Source organism: Anomaloglossus baeobatrachus, chromosome 4, assembly GCF_048569485.1.
Source record: "Anomaloglossus baeobatrachus isolate aAnoBae1 chromosome 4, aAnoBae1.hap1, whole genome shotgun sequence".
NCBI lineage: Eukaryota > Metazoa > Chordata > Amphibia > Anura > Aromobatidae > Anomaloglossus > Anomaloglossus baeobatrachus.
The window spans coordinates 19062190-19080202 of NC_134356.1; the positions used below are offsets into that span (position 1 = coordinate 19062190).

General features: G+C 42.4%; 1 protein-coding gene across 1 annotated transcript in view; it reads right to left on the reverse strand.

Annotated features, from left to right (window-relative positions):
* Window positions 1–206: 206 nt before the first annotated feature.
* LOC142302676 (aldo-keto reductase family 1 member C1-like) overlaps window positions 207–18013 on the reverse strand; it is a 47538-nt gene continuing 29731 nt past the window's right edge. Inside the window, exons 4-10 of the mRNA XM_075343777.1 lie at window positions 15430–15546; window positions 14970–15050; window positions 14409–14531; window positions 14009–14118; window positions 9810–9975; window positions 8249–8331; window positions 207–358 (exon numbers count right to left, since the gene is read on the reverse strand). Of these exons, the coding sequence (XP_075199892.1) occupies window positions 316–358; window positions 8249–8331; window positions 9810–9975; window positions 14009–14118; window positions 14409–14531; window positions 14970–15050; window positions 15430–15546 (723 nt within the window). The 3' untranslated portion in view covers window positions 207–315. The remainder of the gene's footprint in view (window positions 359–8248; window positions 8332–9809; window positions 9976–14008; window positions 14119–14408; window positions 14532–14969; window positions 15051–15429; window positions 15547–18013) is intronic.

An 18013-nucleotide genomic window follows, 5' to 3' on the forward strand; every position in this document is an offset into this window, starting at 1 on the left:
TCTTCATGGCTTTTGCTCAATTAGAGCTTGGGAATCAACCTAATAACACACTGAGGTATTAGGGAATGTGCAGAGCAAAACTCAGCACAGAAGTCCGCTCCTCCCAGGAGACGGTTTCATGGAGATTGAATTTGATTAACGCTTTTGAGTTCCTTCTAAAATAAAGGTTGAGTTTTATTTATTATTACTAATATCAGATGCTACACACAAAAAATTAAAAGATCATCCTGTATAACAAAGGTGACAGATTAATTACATAGGCTAAATATGGCGGCATTCCGAGGATGTACAACAGCAATGCTCAGACCATTTTCTTCAGTATTCATCCTTAAAGGGGTACTCGGGATGAACAGCAAATCTGTAAAATATGGAAAGTATAGAGTATATGAGACCATCACGGAAAAACGCTATTATGTGAGGATTCTGATTAATAAATCCCAAATAAAAGCTGAATTCTAGGATCACTGTTGTTATTCTTGAAAAAAAAAAACACCCTAAATTTCAGAAGAAAACTGGGAGTTCAGATCAGAGCATCTTAACCCCATCTGCCCCCGGGCACTTTCCATTTTTGCGTTTTTGTTTTTTGCTCCTTTTCTTCCGAGAGCCGTAACTTTTTTACTATTCCGTCAATCTTGCCATATGAGGGCTTGTTTTTTGCGGGACGAGTTGTAATTTTAAATGAAACCATAGGTTTTACCATATATTGTACTGGAAAACAGCAAAAAAATTCCAAGTGTGGAAAAACTGCAAAAAAAGTGTAATCACACAATAGTTTTTGGGATGTTTTATTCACCGTGTTCACTATATGATAAAACTGATGTATCTATGTGATGCCTCAGGTCGGTGCGAGTTTGTAGACACCAAACATGTATAGGTTTACATGTATCTAAGGGGTTAAAAAAATTCACAACTTTGTCCAAAAAAAGTGGCGCACGTTTTGCGCCATTTTCTGAAACACGTAGCGTTCTTATTTTTTGGGATCTATGGCTCAGTGATGGCTTATTTTTTGCGTCTCGAGCTGACGTTTATAATGCTACGTTTTGATCGCCTGTTATTGCATTTTGCGTAAAACTTGCGGCGACCAAAAAACGTAATTTTGGCGTTTGGAATTTTTTTGCCACTACGCCGTTTACCAATCAGATTAATTTATTTTATATTTTGATAGATCGGGCATTTCTGAACGCGGCGATACCAGATATGTGTATATTTATTTATTTGTTAACTCTTTAATTTTCAATGGGGGGAAAGGGGGGTGATTTGAACTTTTAGGTTTTTTTTTGTTTTTTTTTTATTTTTTAAAACTTTTTTTTTTACTTTTTTTTTTTTTTTTTTACTAGTCCCCCTAGGGGGCTATAGCGATCAGCAATCCGATCGCTATTATCTATCTGCTGATCACAGCAATACAGCTGTAAACAGCAGATTCAGTCACTTTGTTTTTCCCTCTGCTCTCGGCCGAGGGAAAACGAAAGTGAAACTTCGTAGCTGCAGGCGTAATCACATGACCCTGTGCTACGATGGCAACCACCGATAGTCACGTGATAACACACGTGACTTCCGGTGGGGGCGGCGGTAAGTAAAAAACATGGCCGCGCGCATTTAGATCTTGCTGCCAGACTTTGGCAGCAAGATTTAAGGGGTTAATGGCCGCGGGTGGAAGCGATTCCACCCGCGGCTAGCAGGCACACGTCAGCTGTTAAAAACAGCTGACATGTGTGCCGATCCACGCCGCCTGCCCGCGGCAGGGGGCGGGGCTTAACGGGACACTATCCTGGATGGATAGATCCGTCCAAGGTCGTGAAGGGGTTAAAGTTGAAAAATTTCAAAACTTAGTGTTAGCCTAAAATTAGCTTTTAGGGAGTGTCTGTAGGGTGATGCTTTACCTGATGCCACTTATAGGACCCTAACTTATAGGTGGCACTATACACAGTGCAGAATTATTAGGCAAGTTGTATTTTAGAGGATTTTTTTTATTATTGATCAACAACTATGTTCTCAATCAACCCAAAAGACTCATAAATATCAAAGCTTAATATTTTTGGAAGTTGGAGTGTTTTTTTTTAGATTTGGCTTTCTTCTGAGGATATCTGTTTGTGCAGGTAACTATTACTGTGCAGAATTATTAGGCAACCTAATAAAAAAAAAATATATTCCCATCTCACTTGTTTATTTTCACCAGGTAATCCAATATAACTGCACAAAATTTAGAAATAAACATTTCTGGCATGCAAAAACAAAACCCCAAAAACTTAGTGACCAATATAGCCACCTTTCTTTATGATGACAGTCAACAGCCTACCATCCATAGATTCTGTCAGTTGCTTGATCTGTTTACGATCAACATTGCGTGCAGCAGCCACCACAGCCTCTAGACACTGTTCCGAGAGGTGTACTGTTTTCCCTCCCTATAGATCTCACATTTTATGAGGGACCTCAGGATCTCTATGGGGTTCAGATCAGGTGAACAAGGGGGCCACGTCATTATTGTTTTAGACCTTTAATGGCCAGCCACGCTGTGGAGTAGTTGGATGCATGTTATGGAGTACTGGCCTACATGAAAATCATGTTTTTCTTGAACGATACCGACGTCTTCCTGTACCACTGCTTGAAGAAGTTGTCTTCCAGAAACTGGCAGTAGGTCTGGGAGTTGAGGTTCACTCCATCCTCAACCCGAAAAGGTCCCACAAGTTCATCTTTGATGATACCAGACTGTTATGATTTAGGGACCTAGAAGGATAAAAAAATGCGGAAAACCAAAAAGGTAACAGAGTGGCTGGAACCTTAATGGACTGCAGACCTAATACTGACACACAACTAGAAGAAGCCGTGGGATGAGCCTACGATGACCTGGTCGTCTCAACACAGCCGGATAACTAAATATTCTTACAGAGAGAAATATTAGAAAAGCTAATCTGCCTCAGAGCAATCCCCAAAGAAGAGATAGCCCCCCACATGTAAAGACTATGGTGATATAGGAAAACACAAAGAAATACAAAGCAAGAAAACAAAAAAATACAAAGCTAGAAAAAAAAAAAACTATCTTTATAGGAAAGGATAAAAACCCTAATAAATACCAGCACGCCTGATATGGAAAAAAACCTGATGTCACACGACTTCTCCCACACTATATCAGCACACTGTTACTGGAATCCAAAAACACTAATATATATGAGGGACTGAATTAACACCAAGCATGACAAAACGCATTGCAGAATCATGGAGCTAAGTATACAGACACTCCCAGCAGGGAATGATCCAATTCTACAAAGAACTCCATGCAGACAAAATTGGAATCAAGCATTAGTATCAAAGCAGAAAAAAACAACAAGAAAGTGGAAACAATAAGCAGGGGTACAAAGACCACTTATCTGAGAGGAGTTCTGGTAGTGAGCAGGGCTGGTTACAGAATGTCCTTAACACACAGGATATCCATTGAGCACCGGTAAGTAACAGGAGAAAACTGCTCAGTTATATAGTCCAATCAGAAATACCTGATTGGCAGTCCTCCACAGGTGTGTGGCTTTCATTCCACACATTAACTGCACCACCAGAACTGACCACAAGAGGGAGCCCCAAACTGGAAAATGTATTCACAACACCAGCCCATACCAGTACCCCACCTCCACCTTACTGGCGTCTGAGTCGGAGTGGAGCTCTCTGCCCTTTACTGATCCAGCCTCTGGCCCATCCATCTGCCCATCAAGAGTCACTCTCATTTCATCAGTCCATAAAACCTTTGAAAAATCAGTCTTAAGATATTTCTTCAAAATAGTAATAGTTCTGGCACACTAAAGGGGGCTTTACACGCTACGATATCGTTAATGTTTGGTCGCCGGGGTCAAGTTGTTAGTGACGCACATCTGGCGTCATTAACGATATTGCAGCGTGTAATACTTACCAGCGACTTTAGGCGACCTCAAAAATGGTGAAAATCGTTCACCATGGAGAGGTCGTCCCAAAGTCAAAAATCGGTAAGGGTTGTTTAGCGTTGTGGTTCATCGCTCATGCAGCAGCACACATCGCTATGTGTGACACCGCATGAGCGAGGAACGTCTCCTTACCTGCCGCCGGCCGCAATGAGGAAGGAAGGAGGTGGGCGGGATGTTACGTCCTGCTCATCTCCGCCCCTCCGCTTTGATTGGCCGGACGCTTAGTGACGTTTCGGTGACGTCGCTGTGATGCCGAACGTCCCTCCCCCTTGAAGGAGGGATTGTTCGGCAGTCACAGCGACGCCGCCGACCAGGTAAGTATGTGTGACGCTGCATAGCGATAATGTTCGCTACGGCAGCGATCACAAACAATCGCATGCGCGACGGGGGCGGGTACTTACACGGTCGCTATCGCTAGAAATTGCTAGCGATATCGCTACCGTGTAAAGCCCCCTTTAGAGGAATGAGGACAAGATTGTCCTCATTCCTCTTAGTGTGCCAGAACTATTACTATTTTGATTGTCTCCTATTTTTTCTGGGCACCTAATTTATACACAGTGAGCCAGACATATTCGCTCTCTTAAGATATTTCTTGGCCCAGTCTTGACGTTTTATCTTATGTTTCTTGTTCAGAGGTGGTGGTTTTTCAGCCTTCCTAATCCTTACCTTGGCCATGTCCCTGAGTATGGCACACCTTGTGCTTATTAATACTCCAGTAACGTTGCAGCTCTGAAATATGGCCAAACTGATGGCAATGGTATCTTGGCAGCTTCACGCTTGATTTTTCTCAATTCATGGGCAGTTATTTTGCGCCTTTTTTGCCCAACACACTTCTTGCGACCCTGTTGGCTATTTGCCATGAAACGCTTGATTGTTCGGTGATCACGCTTCAAAAGTTTGGCAATTTCAAGACTGCTGCATTCCTCTGCAAGACAGCTCACAATATTGGACTTTTCAGAGCCCGTCAAATCTCTCTTCTGACCCATTTTGCCAAAGGAAAGGAAGTTGCCTAATAATTAAGCACATTTTCTATAGGGTGTTGATGTCATTACACCGCACCCCTCCTCATTACAGAGAGGCACATCACCTGATTTACTTCATTGGTAGTTGGCTCTCAGCCTATACAGCTTGGAGTAGGACGACGTGTATAAAAAGCATCATGTGATCAAAATACTCATTTGCCTAATAATTCTGCACACAGTGTAGGGACGATAATTTTTTAGTTTTTTGTCTTTTCTAGTAAAGCTAATTCTTTAACTTCATTATTTAAAATTCCACATTTTTCTTCACATCTGAATTACCTTGTTGAATACTTTTTATTTTTATTGGACCTAATTGTTTTTGTAATTCTTCTTCTTTTTGTCAGCAGGGCTCTGGATAATGTTTCTTTAGGATGTTGTAATGATAAATGGATATTCTTCTAAATATTAACTGATAAGAATATGTTTTAGATTTCGGGAATATGTTGGAGTTGTGGAGTCAGAACATTTCACAAAGCCCCATTGTTATAAGTTGATGGTGATTATGGAGAGTTTCTTTTTTTTTTCTTCTTCATTACTTTTAGTCTTGAGGGGGGTTAGTTTTCGTTGCCAAAATCTATTCCTGGCAACCTCGCTTTGGCTCGTTCCCCCATACACCTCAGCGCTAATGGAGGCCGCTCATGAACTGTTTATATCAGGGGATGTGATTGCACCACAGCTCTGTTTCCCCTCCAGCCAAGAAGGAAATGAATGTTTTAATTTGTACAGATTTATGTTAACAATGAGACCCAAAGGGATCGATGCGGCTCAAAAGTCCTGACAAAATCTAAACATTTCTTATAAAAAAAAAAGAATTAAAATATAGTTTTGAAAAAACAATTTAGAATTTTCGCTGACTTAACAAAAAACAAACAAAAACCCTTTAAGACCTAAAATTTATTTTTGAAATAACATTTTACAATTTCCTCTGACTTTAAAAAAAAAATCCTTAAAAAAAAAAATATATATAGTTTTGTTTTCACATCATTTTTCAAATCTCTGCTTCTGGTGGCTGCAACTGGGCCGATGGATTTACTTTTATCCAAGCTGAAACATTGGAACCATTACCCTGGAGATCAGGGTTAAATTTATCAATTTTGTTTCAATTTACGGACAGAGAATATAAATCATGAATACTTGAATTTTAACTTAACCCTTCCCGAAGTAGCATCGGCTCTTTAAACATGGACGGGCTCAGGAGCTGAGGCCGAACCATAACCGGAAGATATCCACTTTGATTGTTACTGTTTAACAATTTAAATATCAATCACAGGTCACATTCACTAAGGGGACTAAAAAATATAATAAAAAAAAAGTTTTTTAAAAATTAAAAAAAAAAAACTAAAAACAAATGATAAAAAAAATCATGCCTGGTATTGCCGCATTCGTAAAGTTATATAAAATTATAAAATGAGTGCAGTAAACAGTATAAAAAGAAAATAAGACTATAACGTGCCAGAACTGCTTTTTTTTTCCAGTTGCCAAGAAAAAAAATTTCATAAAAACCAGTCGAACATGGTACCAATAAAAAATGGTATAGAAGCAATCCCTTTATTAAGTATTTGATACACCGTCAATTTTGCATGTTTTCCCACCTACACAGAATAGAGAGATCTGTAATGTTTATCATAGTTAACTTCACCTGTGAGAGACAAAAATCCAGAAAATCACATTGTATGATCTTTAAATACCGTAATTAATTTGCATTTTATTACAGAAAATAAGTATTTGATATAATTGAAAAACAGAACTTAATATTTGGTAGAAACCTTTGCAGCTACAGAGGTCGGACGTTTCCTGCAGTTCTTGACCAGGTTTGCAGACACTGCAACAGGGATTTTGGCGACTCCTTCATACAGATCTTCTCCAGATCTTTCAGGTTTCGGGGCTGTCACTGGTTAACATTGAGTTTCAGCTCCCTCCAAAAATTTTCTATTGGGTTCAGGTCTGGAAACTGGCTCGGCCACTCCAGGACCTTGAAATGCTTCTTACGGAGCCACTCTTTAGTTGCCCTCGCTGTGAGTTTTGGGTTATTGTCATGCTGGAAGACCCACCCATGACCCATCTTTAATGCTCTTACTGAGGGAAGGAGGTTGTTAGCCACAATTTTTTGATCTATGAACCCATCCATCTTCCCTTCAAGACTGAGCAGTCGTCCTGTCCCCTATGAAGAAAAGCACCCCCAGTCTCAAAGATTACCATTAGTAACACACTTCATCATCATGGGTTAAAATCCTGCACGCAAGGCAAGGTCCCCCTGCTCACGCCCAGGCCTGTTTGAAGTTCACTAATGCCCATCTGGATGATCCAGAGAAGATCGCAGTCAGATGAGACAAAAATAGAACTTTTTGGTATCAACTCCATTCGCTGTGTTTAGAGGAAGAAGAAGGATGAGTACAACACCATGATCAACGTCCCCATGCTTTATAGGCGGGACGTTGATCATGGTGTTGTACTCATCCTTCTTCTTCCTCCAAACACAGCGAATGGAGTTGATACCAAAAAGTTCTATTTTTGTCTCATCTAACCACATGACTTCTCTGGATCATCCAGATGGTCATTGGTGAACTTCAAACGGGCCTGAGCGTGAGCAGGGGGACCTTGCCTTGCCTGCAGGATTTTAATCCATGACGATTTTAATGTGTTACTAATGGTAATATTTGAGACTTTGGTCCAGCTCTGTTCAGGTCATTGAGCAGGTCCTCCTGTGCAGTTCTGAGCTGATTCCTGATGACTTTTCTCAGAATCATCCTTACCCCACAAGACGAGATCTTGCATGGAGCCTCAAACTGAGTAAGATTGACAGTAATCTTGTGTTTCTTCCTTTTTTTAATTGCACCAACAGTTGTTGCTTTCTCACCAAGCTGCTTGCCTATTGTCATGTAAACCATCCCAGCCTTGTGCAGGTCTAAAAATGTGTCACTGGGGTCCTTAAACAGCTCTTTGGTCTTGGCCATGGTGGAGAGGCTGGAGGGTGTCTGAGTGTGTGGAAAGGAGTCTGTTTACAGATAATGAGTTCAAACAGGAGCAATTAATACAGGTAATGAGTGCAGAGTAGGAGAAAAAATAACATATCTATGAGAGCCAGAATTCCTGCTGGTCGGTCGGTGATAAAATACTTATCTCATACAATAAAATGCAAATTAATTATTTAAAAATCATACAATGGGATATTCTGGATATTTTTTGTGATTCTGACACAGTTGAAGTTGCCTATGATAAAAATTGCTTTTTTTCTAATAAATTGAACGATATAAAATAAATATTAATAAAATAAATAATATTGTAATAAATATAACGTACTGTGGTATTGCCACATAGCGCAGGTTCTTGTTGATTCCATGAATGTTTTTTATGTCCCCGGTTGTCAATTCAAAGTCAAAAACCTGCAGGGAGAAATTAGTTCCAATAAATAAAGGTTTAATTGGGTTCAGTAGAGATGCGGCATCTCTTTCATGTATACCAGGCACAGTGCCACACTTTTAATAGTGGCTATGTTTGGTATTACAGCTCAATGCGACTGTCCTATTAAGGCTAGTTTCACACATCCGGCTTTTCGTCGGTTTGCCGGATTCGGCGCATGCCAGTACAGTGTATACAGTACAATGGCAGCGCGAGAAGCGCCGGTCCCATGCTATCATGTGACCAGAGCATGTGACCCAGAAGTTGCGGCGCTGCAATTTACTGTATACACTGTACTGGCGTGTGCCGGATCCGGCAAACCGGCGAAAAGCCGGATGTGTGAAACCGGCCTAAGGCTGCTTTCACACATCCGTTTTTTGCCATCAGGCACAATCCGGTGAAATGCGGATAAAACGAATCCGGTGCCGGATCAGTTTTATTCACCATTGACTTGTATTAGCGCCGAATGGCTTTGTGTTGCATGTGGCGAAGAAATTTCTTAAGCGGGCTTCACACGCTGCAATCTCGCAAGCAATCGTACCCGCCCCCGTCGGTTGTGCGACACGGGCAAATCGCTGCCTGTGCCGCACAACCTAACTTACCACCGTCACACGGACTTATCTGCCCTGCGACATCGCTTTCTAAGGGGGCGGGTCGTGCGGCGTCACAGCGACGTCACACGGCAGGCGTCCAATAGAAGCGGAGGGGCAGAGATAAGTGGGATGTAACATCCCGCCCACCTCCTTCATTCCGCATTTCCGGTAGAGGCAGGTAAGGAGATGTTCGTCGCTCCTGCGATGTCACACATAGCGATGTGTGCTGCCACAGGAACGAGGAACAACATCGCTAATAACCAGAAAACAATTTTTTGTTTCAGGACGACCTCTCCGCGTTAAACGATTTTGACCGCTTTTGCGATCGTTTAAGTTTGCTCATAAGTGTCACACACGATATCGTTAATGATGCCGGATGTGCGTCACAAACACCGTGACCCCGACGATAATTCATTAACGATATCGTAGCGTGTAAAGTCCGGCTGCTGGAAGGTACGCAGCATGGAACATTTTTTGTCTCCGGCAAAAAAAAAAACGGACCACGCCATCCTGCATGTTGTATAATGGAAGTCTATGGGCGCCGGATCCGTCGTCATCCAGCATATGACGGAATCCAATGACTCATCTGGTTTTTTGAACTGAGCATGCTCAGTATCACAACGGATCCGCCAAAAAATGGAAGTAATGCATGGAAAAGACTAATGCGACGGATCAGTTTTTTCGCCGGATCGTACCCGATGGCAAAAAACGGATGTGTGAAAGCAGCCTAAAGTGAATAATGCTGAGCTACAATAATAAGCACAGCCTCTACTGTTCGTACGGCCCTGTTCCTGATATACTTGTAAAGGTCAATTGAATAATCACTAAAAATCCAGATTAAAATATATGTGGTATATTTTTTTTTTTGCCTTGAAGTTTTCTCTGATTCGTGCTGGAGTATAACTTTTGGTGATGGCCACTACTCCACGCTGGATTTGGTAGCGAATGACAATGTGTGCTGAAGTTTTACCATATTTCTTCCCAATTTCCACTAATACAGGGTCTTCCAGTAAGACGGGGGAGTTCGGATCCACCCTGAGGATATTAAAAGTGGTAATTTATTTAATTTTATTAAAAAAGAAAATCCAATAAAAGATAGTTATGTGTCTCATTGCAGGCTGTGAATTGTATCCGCTGCTTGCTGTAATGTATTACAGTATCTTGTTGCCACCACTGGAGGGAGCTGTCTGCAAAGAGATTTGTACTGCTCCCCTTCAGTTGAATACAGACTGCATAAATCTATATGCAATGACCTCCCTCTAGTGGTGGCTGCAACTGGACAGAATTATAGACATATACAGTGGAATGCAAAAGTTTACGCACCCCTGGTCGAAAAAAAACTTATTGTGAACAGATATGCAAGTTGAAGATTAAATGATCTCTATAAGGCATAAAGTTAAAGATGACACAGTTCCTTTGTATTTCAGGCAAAAAACAACACTTTCATCTTTTACATTTTTAAATTAACAAGAAAAGAAAATGGGATGATGCAATAGTTTGGGCACCCTGCATGGTTACTTCCTAGTAGCACCCCCTTTGGAAAGTATCACAGCTTTATAAACACATTTTGTAGTAACCAACATTCTTTCAGTTCTTGTTTGAGGGACTTGCATACATTCTTCCTTTAAAAAGTCTTTAAGTTTCATGATATTCCTGCCTCTTCTTCCAGTTCTGTGAGATTCCTGTCTCATCTTTCAGTTATGTGAGATTCCTGGCTCTTCTTCCATTTCTGTGAGATTCCTGGCTCGTCTTCCAGTTCTGTGAGATTCCTGGCTCATCTTTCAGTTATGTGAGATTCCTGGCTCTTCTTCCATTTCTGTGAGATTTCTGGCTTGTCTTCCAGTTGTGTGGGATTCCTGGCTCATCTTCCAGTTCTGTGAGATCCCTGGCTGGTCTTCCAGTTCTGTGAGATTCTTGGCTGGTCTTCCAGTTCTGTGAGATTCCTGGCTCGTCTTCTAGTTCTGTGAGATTCCTGGCTAGTCTCCCAGTACTTTGAGATTCTTAGCTCGTCTTCCAGTTCTGTGAGATTCCTGGTTCATCTTCCAGTTCTGTGAGATTCCTGGCTGGTCTTCCAGTTCTGTGAGATTCGTGGCTCGTCTTCCAGTTCTGTGAGATTCTTAGCTCGTCTTCAAGTTCTGTGAGATTCATGTCTCGTCTTCCAGTTTTGTGAGATTCTTGGCTTGTCTTTCAGTACTTTGAAATTCTTAGCTCGTCTTCCAGTTCTGTGAGATTCCCGGCCCGTCTTCCAGTTCTGTGAGATTCCTTGCTCGTCTACCAGTTCTGTGAGATTCCTGGCTCATCTTGCTTGCTCTGCTCTTTTGAGGTCTAGCCACAGATTTTCAATGATGTTTAGATCAAGGGACTGTGAGGGCCATTGTAAAACCTTCAGTTTGCGCCTTTTGAGGTCGTCTATTGTGGATTTTGACGTGTTTAGGATCATTATCCATGTGTAGAAGCCATCCTCTTTACTCTCTTTTCTCCTCTTTTCATCTTCAGCTTTTTATTTTTTACAAACGGTGTTATGGTTGCATCAAAACTTTGTTGAAACTTAATTTAATCCATTATTCCTTCTACCCGTGAAAAGTTTCCAGTGCCATTGGCTGCAACACAACCCAAAAGCATTATTGATCCACCCCCATGCCTAATGGTTGGCAATATGTTCTTTTCCTGAACTTCTGTGCCCTTTTTTTTCTCCACACATACCTTTGATCATTGTGTCCAAAGAATTCTATTTTAACCTTATTGGTCCACAGGACTTGTTTTCAAAATGCATGAGGCTTGTTTAGATGTTGTTTTGCAGTCTTCTAACATTGAATTTTTATGGTGAGAAAGCAGTAGAGTTTTTTTCTGATGACTCTTAAAGGAAGGCCATATTTGTGCAGGTGTCTGTAAACAGTAGAATAATGCACCATAACTCCAGAAGCTGCTAAATCTTCCTGAAAGTCTTTTGCAGTCAGGCATGGGTTCTGATTTGTCTCTCTAGAAATCCTATGAGCAGTTCTCAAAACTTTTGCTTGGTTTTCCAGACCTTATCTTGACCTCCACTGTTCCTGGTAACTGCCAAGTCATAATTATTTTTCAAAGCGAGGAAAGGGCAACTTGAAAACTCTTTTTTATGCCTTTTCCTGCGTTGTGGGCCTCCACCATGTTCATTTTCAGAGTGCTAGGCAGCTGCTTAGAAGAACCCCTGGCTCTACTTGGCCTTTTTGTAATTTCTAAAATGCAAATGATCAAATGAGATATATATATATATATATATATATATATATATATATATATATATATATAAAATTATTTTTTATTTTATTTTTTTTGCCTAAAATACAAAGGAAATATATCATCTTTAAATGTATGCCTTTTAGAGATTATTTCATCTTTAACTTGTTTAACTGTTCACAATGACAGTCATTTTGACCAGGGGTGCCCATACTTTTGCTTGCCACTGTAATAGATCAAGTCAGAGAACTAGCGCACCAATAAAAGATTATTCATTCCCAATTTTGGGTCCTAATCTTATATGTATATACTTTAAAGGAGAGGTGGAAAACTAAAGAATTTGAATAACTTAAAAAATGTAAAATCTTACTATTTTAAAGTTTTTTGTTTAAATATTATTATTTTTAATTGAGCAAAATATAAAAAAAACAAACAAAAGTTTGATATTTTTCACTCTTAAACACAAGGGGGAGCAGCTGGAGTAAAAATAGGCAGAATCTGCTCTCTGATGTCACGCATCTACCTCCATTCTAAAGGGTCAAGGGAAGATTAAGTTTAGGTACACAGTGCGGAGCCATTTTGTTGGTGACAGCAAAGTGATCCTGATATGTCTAAAGTTTCACCAAGGACAGCTGGCATAGTGCTCCACTTGTATACTGTATTCCACTGTATACTATGCCCCATATACTCTGACACCATATTCCTGTGCTTCCATATACCATGGCCTGATATTTCTGTGATCCTATAATTCTGTGATCCCATAATTCTGTGCCCCCATATACTGTGCCCCAATATTTCTTTGCCCCCATATTTCTGTGGCCCTATATTTCTGTGGCCCTATATTTCTGAGCCCCCAAGTTTCTGAGCCCCTATATTTCTGTGCCCCCATATTCCTGTGTCCCCGATATTCCTGTGTCCCCGATATTCCTGTGTCCCCAAACTTCTGAGCCCCCATATTCGTGCCTCAAATTTGAGCCCCCTAATTTCTGAGCCCACCAATTTTTGAGCCCCCCTATTTCTGGGCCCCCATATTGATGAGCCCCCCTATATGTGTGCCTTCCTATATCTGTGCCCTTCCTCTTAGCTCTAGTCAGCCTGCTGTCGCTCGGAAGCTCCTCGTGGCAGTGCACAGAGCAGCTGCTGAGAGCGGAGCTCCAAGGTGAGTACATGATGCGGTGAGCGGTGATCACAGCCTGCCATCTATAATACAATACCAGGCTCACGCTGCAGATTGCCGCTGTGCTCAGGGTGAAAGTGGAATGCACAGCATACAGTGTGGGCTCTAAAATGATGGCGGAGGTCTCCTCCCCGAGCTGTGATCTGAACAGCAGGAAGCACACAGTGTAAAAGATAGGGTTGGAGCATGACTATCAGCCTTTATGCACAGGGGTTGTCATATTTGAGGTGTGTAATCCAAGATGGCAGCTCCCAGTATTTCAGTAAAAGTAGAATTAAATAAAAACTAAATTAACAGTGAATTTCAGTTTGTATTAAAAATAATTGATTCCATAATCACTATTACTAATACAAAAAATAAAAAACACGACATCTTCCTTTTAAGTGAGGTCCACAAGCTCCCAACACCAATGCATATTGCCCTTGAAGCAGGGTTGTTGCTATGTTGCTGAAACTGGAGTCACTTTTGAACACTTTGTCTGAGGGGCCTAAAGCCCCTGTGACATGTAAGACACTAGTAATATAAATAGCACATGTTAGTCAGGAGAAAATTAGGATCTCAACAGTTTAACCCCCTTTAGATGCTGCACTCAATAGTGACGTCAGCATCTAAACAATCACTTACTAAGGACCAATGAAAACTGTAGCTAAAATGAAGCCACAACACTCTACATACCCGTACTTGTTTCTGTGTGACCCCAGAACGCTGTACCCAGAAAGCAAGATGTCCTTGGATTTGCAGTATTTCAGCAGGTTGCTCTGGTTCAAGTATGGGTGACATTCAACCTGAAAAATATCATATATTAGACAGAATTATATAATGTAAGGATCTTCCTTCAGCCACCACTAGGGGGAGCTTAGGAGGCAACTGCAGATTGTTTATTCACTTAACTCTATTGTATAACAGTCTGCAATAAATTCCTAATCTCCCCCTAGTGGTGAATGAAGGAAGTCATAATATTAATATGTAACTGTATTTCATCTCTTCAGGCAGAGGATTTAGAGCTCCTTATAGGGATAGAATAAGAAGTTAATGAACACAGAATTTTGGCTCTATCAGAATTGTTTTTGACTACCTGGTTCAAGACTGGTTGATACTTCAGTCCGGGCTTATTGAGAATCATTTCCAGCTGACGTCGGTTAAAATTGGACACTCCAATGGATTTCACCAGTCCGGCGTCTTTACATTTCTCCATGGCCTATAAATAAAGGACATTCATTGGATGAGAAGAAAATCCCCCTTTTGCAATGCATTTATGATCATTAATGGGAGCGTAATGTATATATTTTTTATGTATACAAAGCGTCAAACTCCTTCATAGCCATAGGGTTACCATAAATAATACAATTCTATTTGCAGCCACCACAAGAGGAAGCTCTGTAACTCATTACATACTGTCTATATATTAGACATTGTGCGGTGAGCTCCCTCTAGTGGTGATTTTACCTGTGCTGTGACCTGCTCAATCAGCTGATCATAGGAGATAAGTAGGCCCCCACCAATCTGATATTGATGACTGGGAAAAGTGGAGTGAAATCTTAAAATAAAACCCTTTCAAGCTATCATACAAAAGCTCTACCTTTCCTGACCAATTTGTTGTGAGGACTTAACATTTCAATCCAATGCGATCACTTACCTCCCAAGTCGCACATAGGTCCGTACTGGTGTCAATAAGAAATTTCCCATTTTCATCCTTAGGGTGTAAATTTCCTGCAGCCTAACAAATAAGAGCAATTTATCAATCCTGATGGCTCCTCATAGAGTTTATAACAAGACTGGAAAATAATCTGGTATCTGAATCTAACTGGTGAAAACCAAACCCTCAAGGGACTGGGGCTAGGTGTTCATCTCAATGTCATGGTATGTACATGTGACCGTGTGGAGCTTACGCAGTAATGGTCGCTACCAGAATAAATGGAGAAGAAGGAAGAGGAGCTAATTGGAGAACCTGGTGGCATGGGTGGGACAGACTGGAGAAGAGTTGACTATGCTTTTGTAGCCCCTTCCAGGTCATCATAATCTGTAAATATGATGGATGGCCAGTCATGGTAGAATTTTACTCTACAAATGCTTCTTCCATGGTCAAAATGTCCTACCTGGAGAGAAATGGGCCAGTGTATGAGGAAAAGGTCCATGTAGTCCATCTGAAGGGTCTCCAATGATTGTCGCAAATTTGGTTCCACCAGATCCGGTTTGTGAAATGTCGACCATAGCTAAAGAGAAATATATATATATATATATATATATATATATTAGAAATGTAGACCCATGAGAATAGTAGAGGAATATGCTCTGCTTTACAACTTTCTGTGTCCACTTCAGTGCCCAGGTTGTGGTCACCTAGACAGTATGCCAATGGGTAACTTAAAAGTCTCGTTCATCTTGGCCCCTAGAATGCTCAGTCAACCAAAACCTTAAGTCTCTTTGGATTAGTGGGGGTATAGGGGAAGAGGGCATCTTATAGAGGTCCTCCTGAGCTGACAGGGTCTATTTGATGGAAGAGGCCCATTGACCTGCAGATGTTTGGCACAGAATAAACCGCAAATCCTTCCCACAGCCAGCAGCACAAGTTAAGACACCGAAGCTTCGTAATATGTTTTACATGCAGATATTTGACCCCTGCCTGGAGTACGTTGGCTGTCCTCCATTTCTAATAGCAAGAAACTTCCATTCCTCAAGGAATAGACGGCTTAATCCATCCACATGTGTTCGAGACCGTGTCCAAAAACACATTTACTGCTGGAGTTCCTCGGTCAGGAAGAGGCCACCTGAAGAGGGAAGCGCTGCAGGAGGACGAATGGAAATTCACAGTAAATATATAATACACCGAGTCATCCTGTTATAGCTGCAATCAAAACTGTTAATTTGGTATATCGGCAAGATTTACGAGTTTTCTGCTATTTTCAATAAACAAATGAGATGAGAACAATGTCAACATCTAAACACAACTGTGCCGCCCCTTCAGCGGTCGAACCGCTCGGATCCGGGGGTGGTTACTCGTGACTCAAGGGTCTCCGGACCCGGGGGCTTGGGGCCACTCTAAATGTAATGGGGGATTATTTACAGGGGGTAGCTATATAGGATGTGACGCCACCCGTGTTGTGCGGTAACGGGGAGTACCGCTGCTGCCTGTGGAAGTACCCGGGTGATGGAATGGGGGCAGCCAGATGACATTACCCTCCACAAGTAGGGAAGGCCCCGGGACTCTGGATGATGGGGTTGCGGGGAGCACAGGCTCGCTGAGAGCAGGGAGGAACGCAGGTACTCACTCAGATACAAAAGCAGACACTGAGAACGTGGTAAACCAAGTGTCTGGTTGCCGCTGCCCTCTTGGGAGAGCTCGTCTGGGTATCCGTCCCCTGCAGTACTGCCTGATGGTCCAGAGCCTGCCTCCGTGCACAAATTTTAGTAGTGTCCAAGCGGCCCGTAAGCTTGAAGCTGTCCGGGCCCCGCTTCCCACTTTTTGAGTGAAGGAGCTGTGCTCTCAGGAGCTCACGCTTGGGATTTCAGTGGGCTGCTTTGCTTGGAAAGCCCTATCCCCCTCGTTGCGCTAGTGACCCCGATCTCTGAGCTTCGTGGGGACAGTCCATAAAGGCCCTATCCTCCGCAGGTTAATTGACGGGTTGCTTGAAGCTTCTCCCCGACCTAGGGTCCAGTACCCCGACGTGCTTTCAGTCCCAGATCGGCTATTGTACTTGCTGCTGACCGTCCTCCGAGACTAAGTCAGGCACCCAGTCCCAATATGCCGCGACCGGGTGTCCGACTCCTCCGGGTCCAGACCACCGTCTGCAACCCAATCTTTTACTCAGCTTCCCTGGGAGCTCCAAATCCCTCCTAGCTCCTCACTGCTCGATGGCTACCACTCAACTGACTTGTCACCTCCCTGGCTGACCCCTAGGTGGGCAGCCCTATTCCAGCTTAGCAGCCCACTGGTGTGTCTGACAGGGTGTTGTGCAAGGTGTGATTGGGATTTTTGGATGCTGATGGAGGCAGTGCTGCAGGTTAGGAACCCAGAACCAAGAGGGGTTGAGTCCTGCACTAAGAGTAAAGAGCGTGCAGTACCCTGTGACGCCCTGACTAGTTCAGGGGCGTCACACAACTAACAAGCTTTTTTTTATTTTGTTTATTTTTTATGTGTAGCAAAAAATGCAACTTTTATTTATTCCTGCAGTCTCAGGACTATTCATCCCTCCATTACCAGCATCTCTGGCTGTTATGACTCACTGACCTTCTGACTGTTGTGATCTGCTGCCCCTCTGGCAGTTGTGAAGCGTTGCCTCTCTGGCATAATAGCCAGAGGGGCGCAAGATCACAACAGCCAGAGGGGCGCAAGATCACAACAGCCAGAGGGGCGCAAGGTCACAACAGCCAGAGGGGCGCAAGGTCACAACAACCAGAGGGGCGCAAGGTCACAACAGCCAGAGGGGCGCAAGGTCACAACAGCCAGAGGGGTGCAAGGTCACAACAGCCAGAGGGGCGCAAGGTCACAAGAGCCAGAGGGGCTCAAGGTCACAACAGCCAGTGGGGCACAAGGTCATAACAGCCAGAGGGACCGGTAGCAATATGTTATATGCTGTACGGCTTCTAGGGGTCTGACTACTTATTTGTGAGCACCACAAGCAAGTGGGAAGTCACTGGTACTGGAGAAAGTGCAGGAAGCTGAGAGAGATATAATGGCTG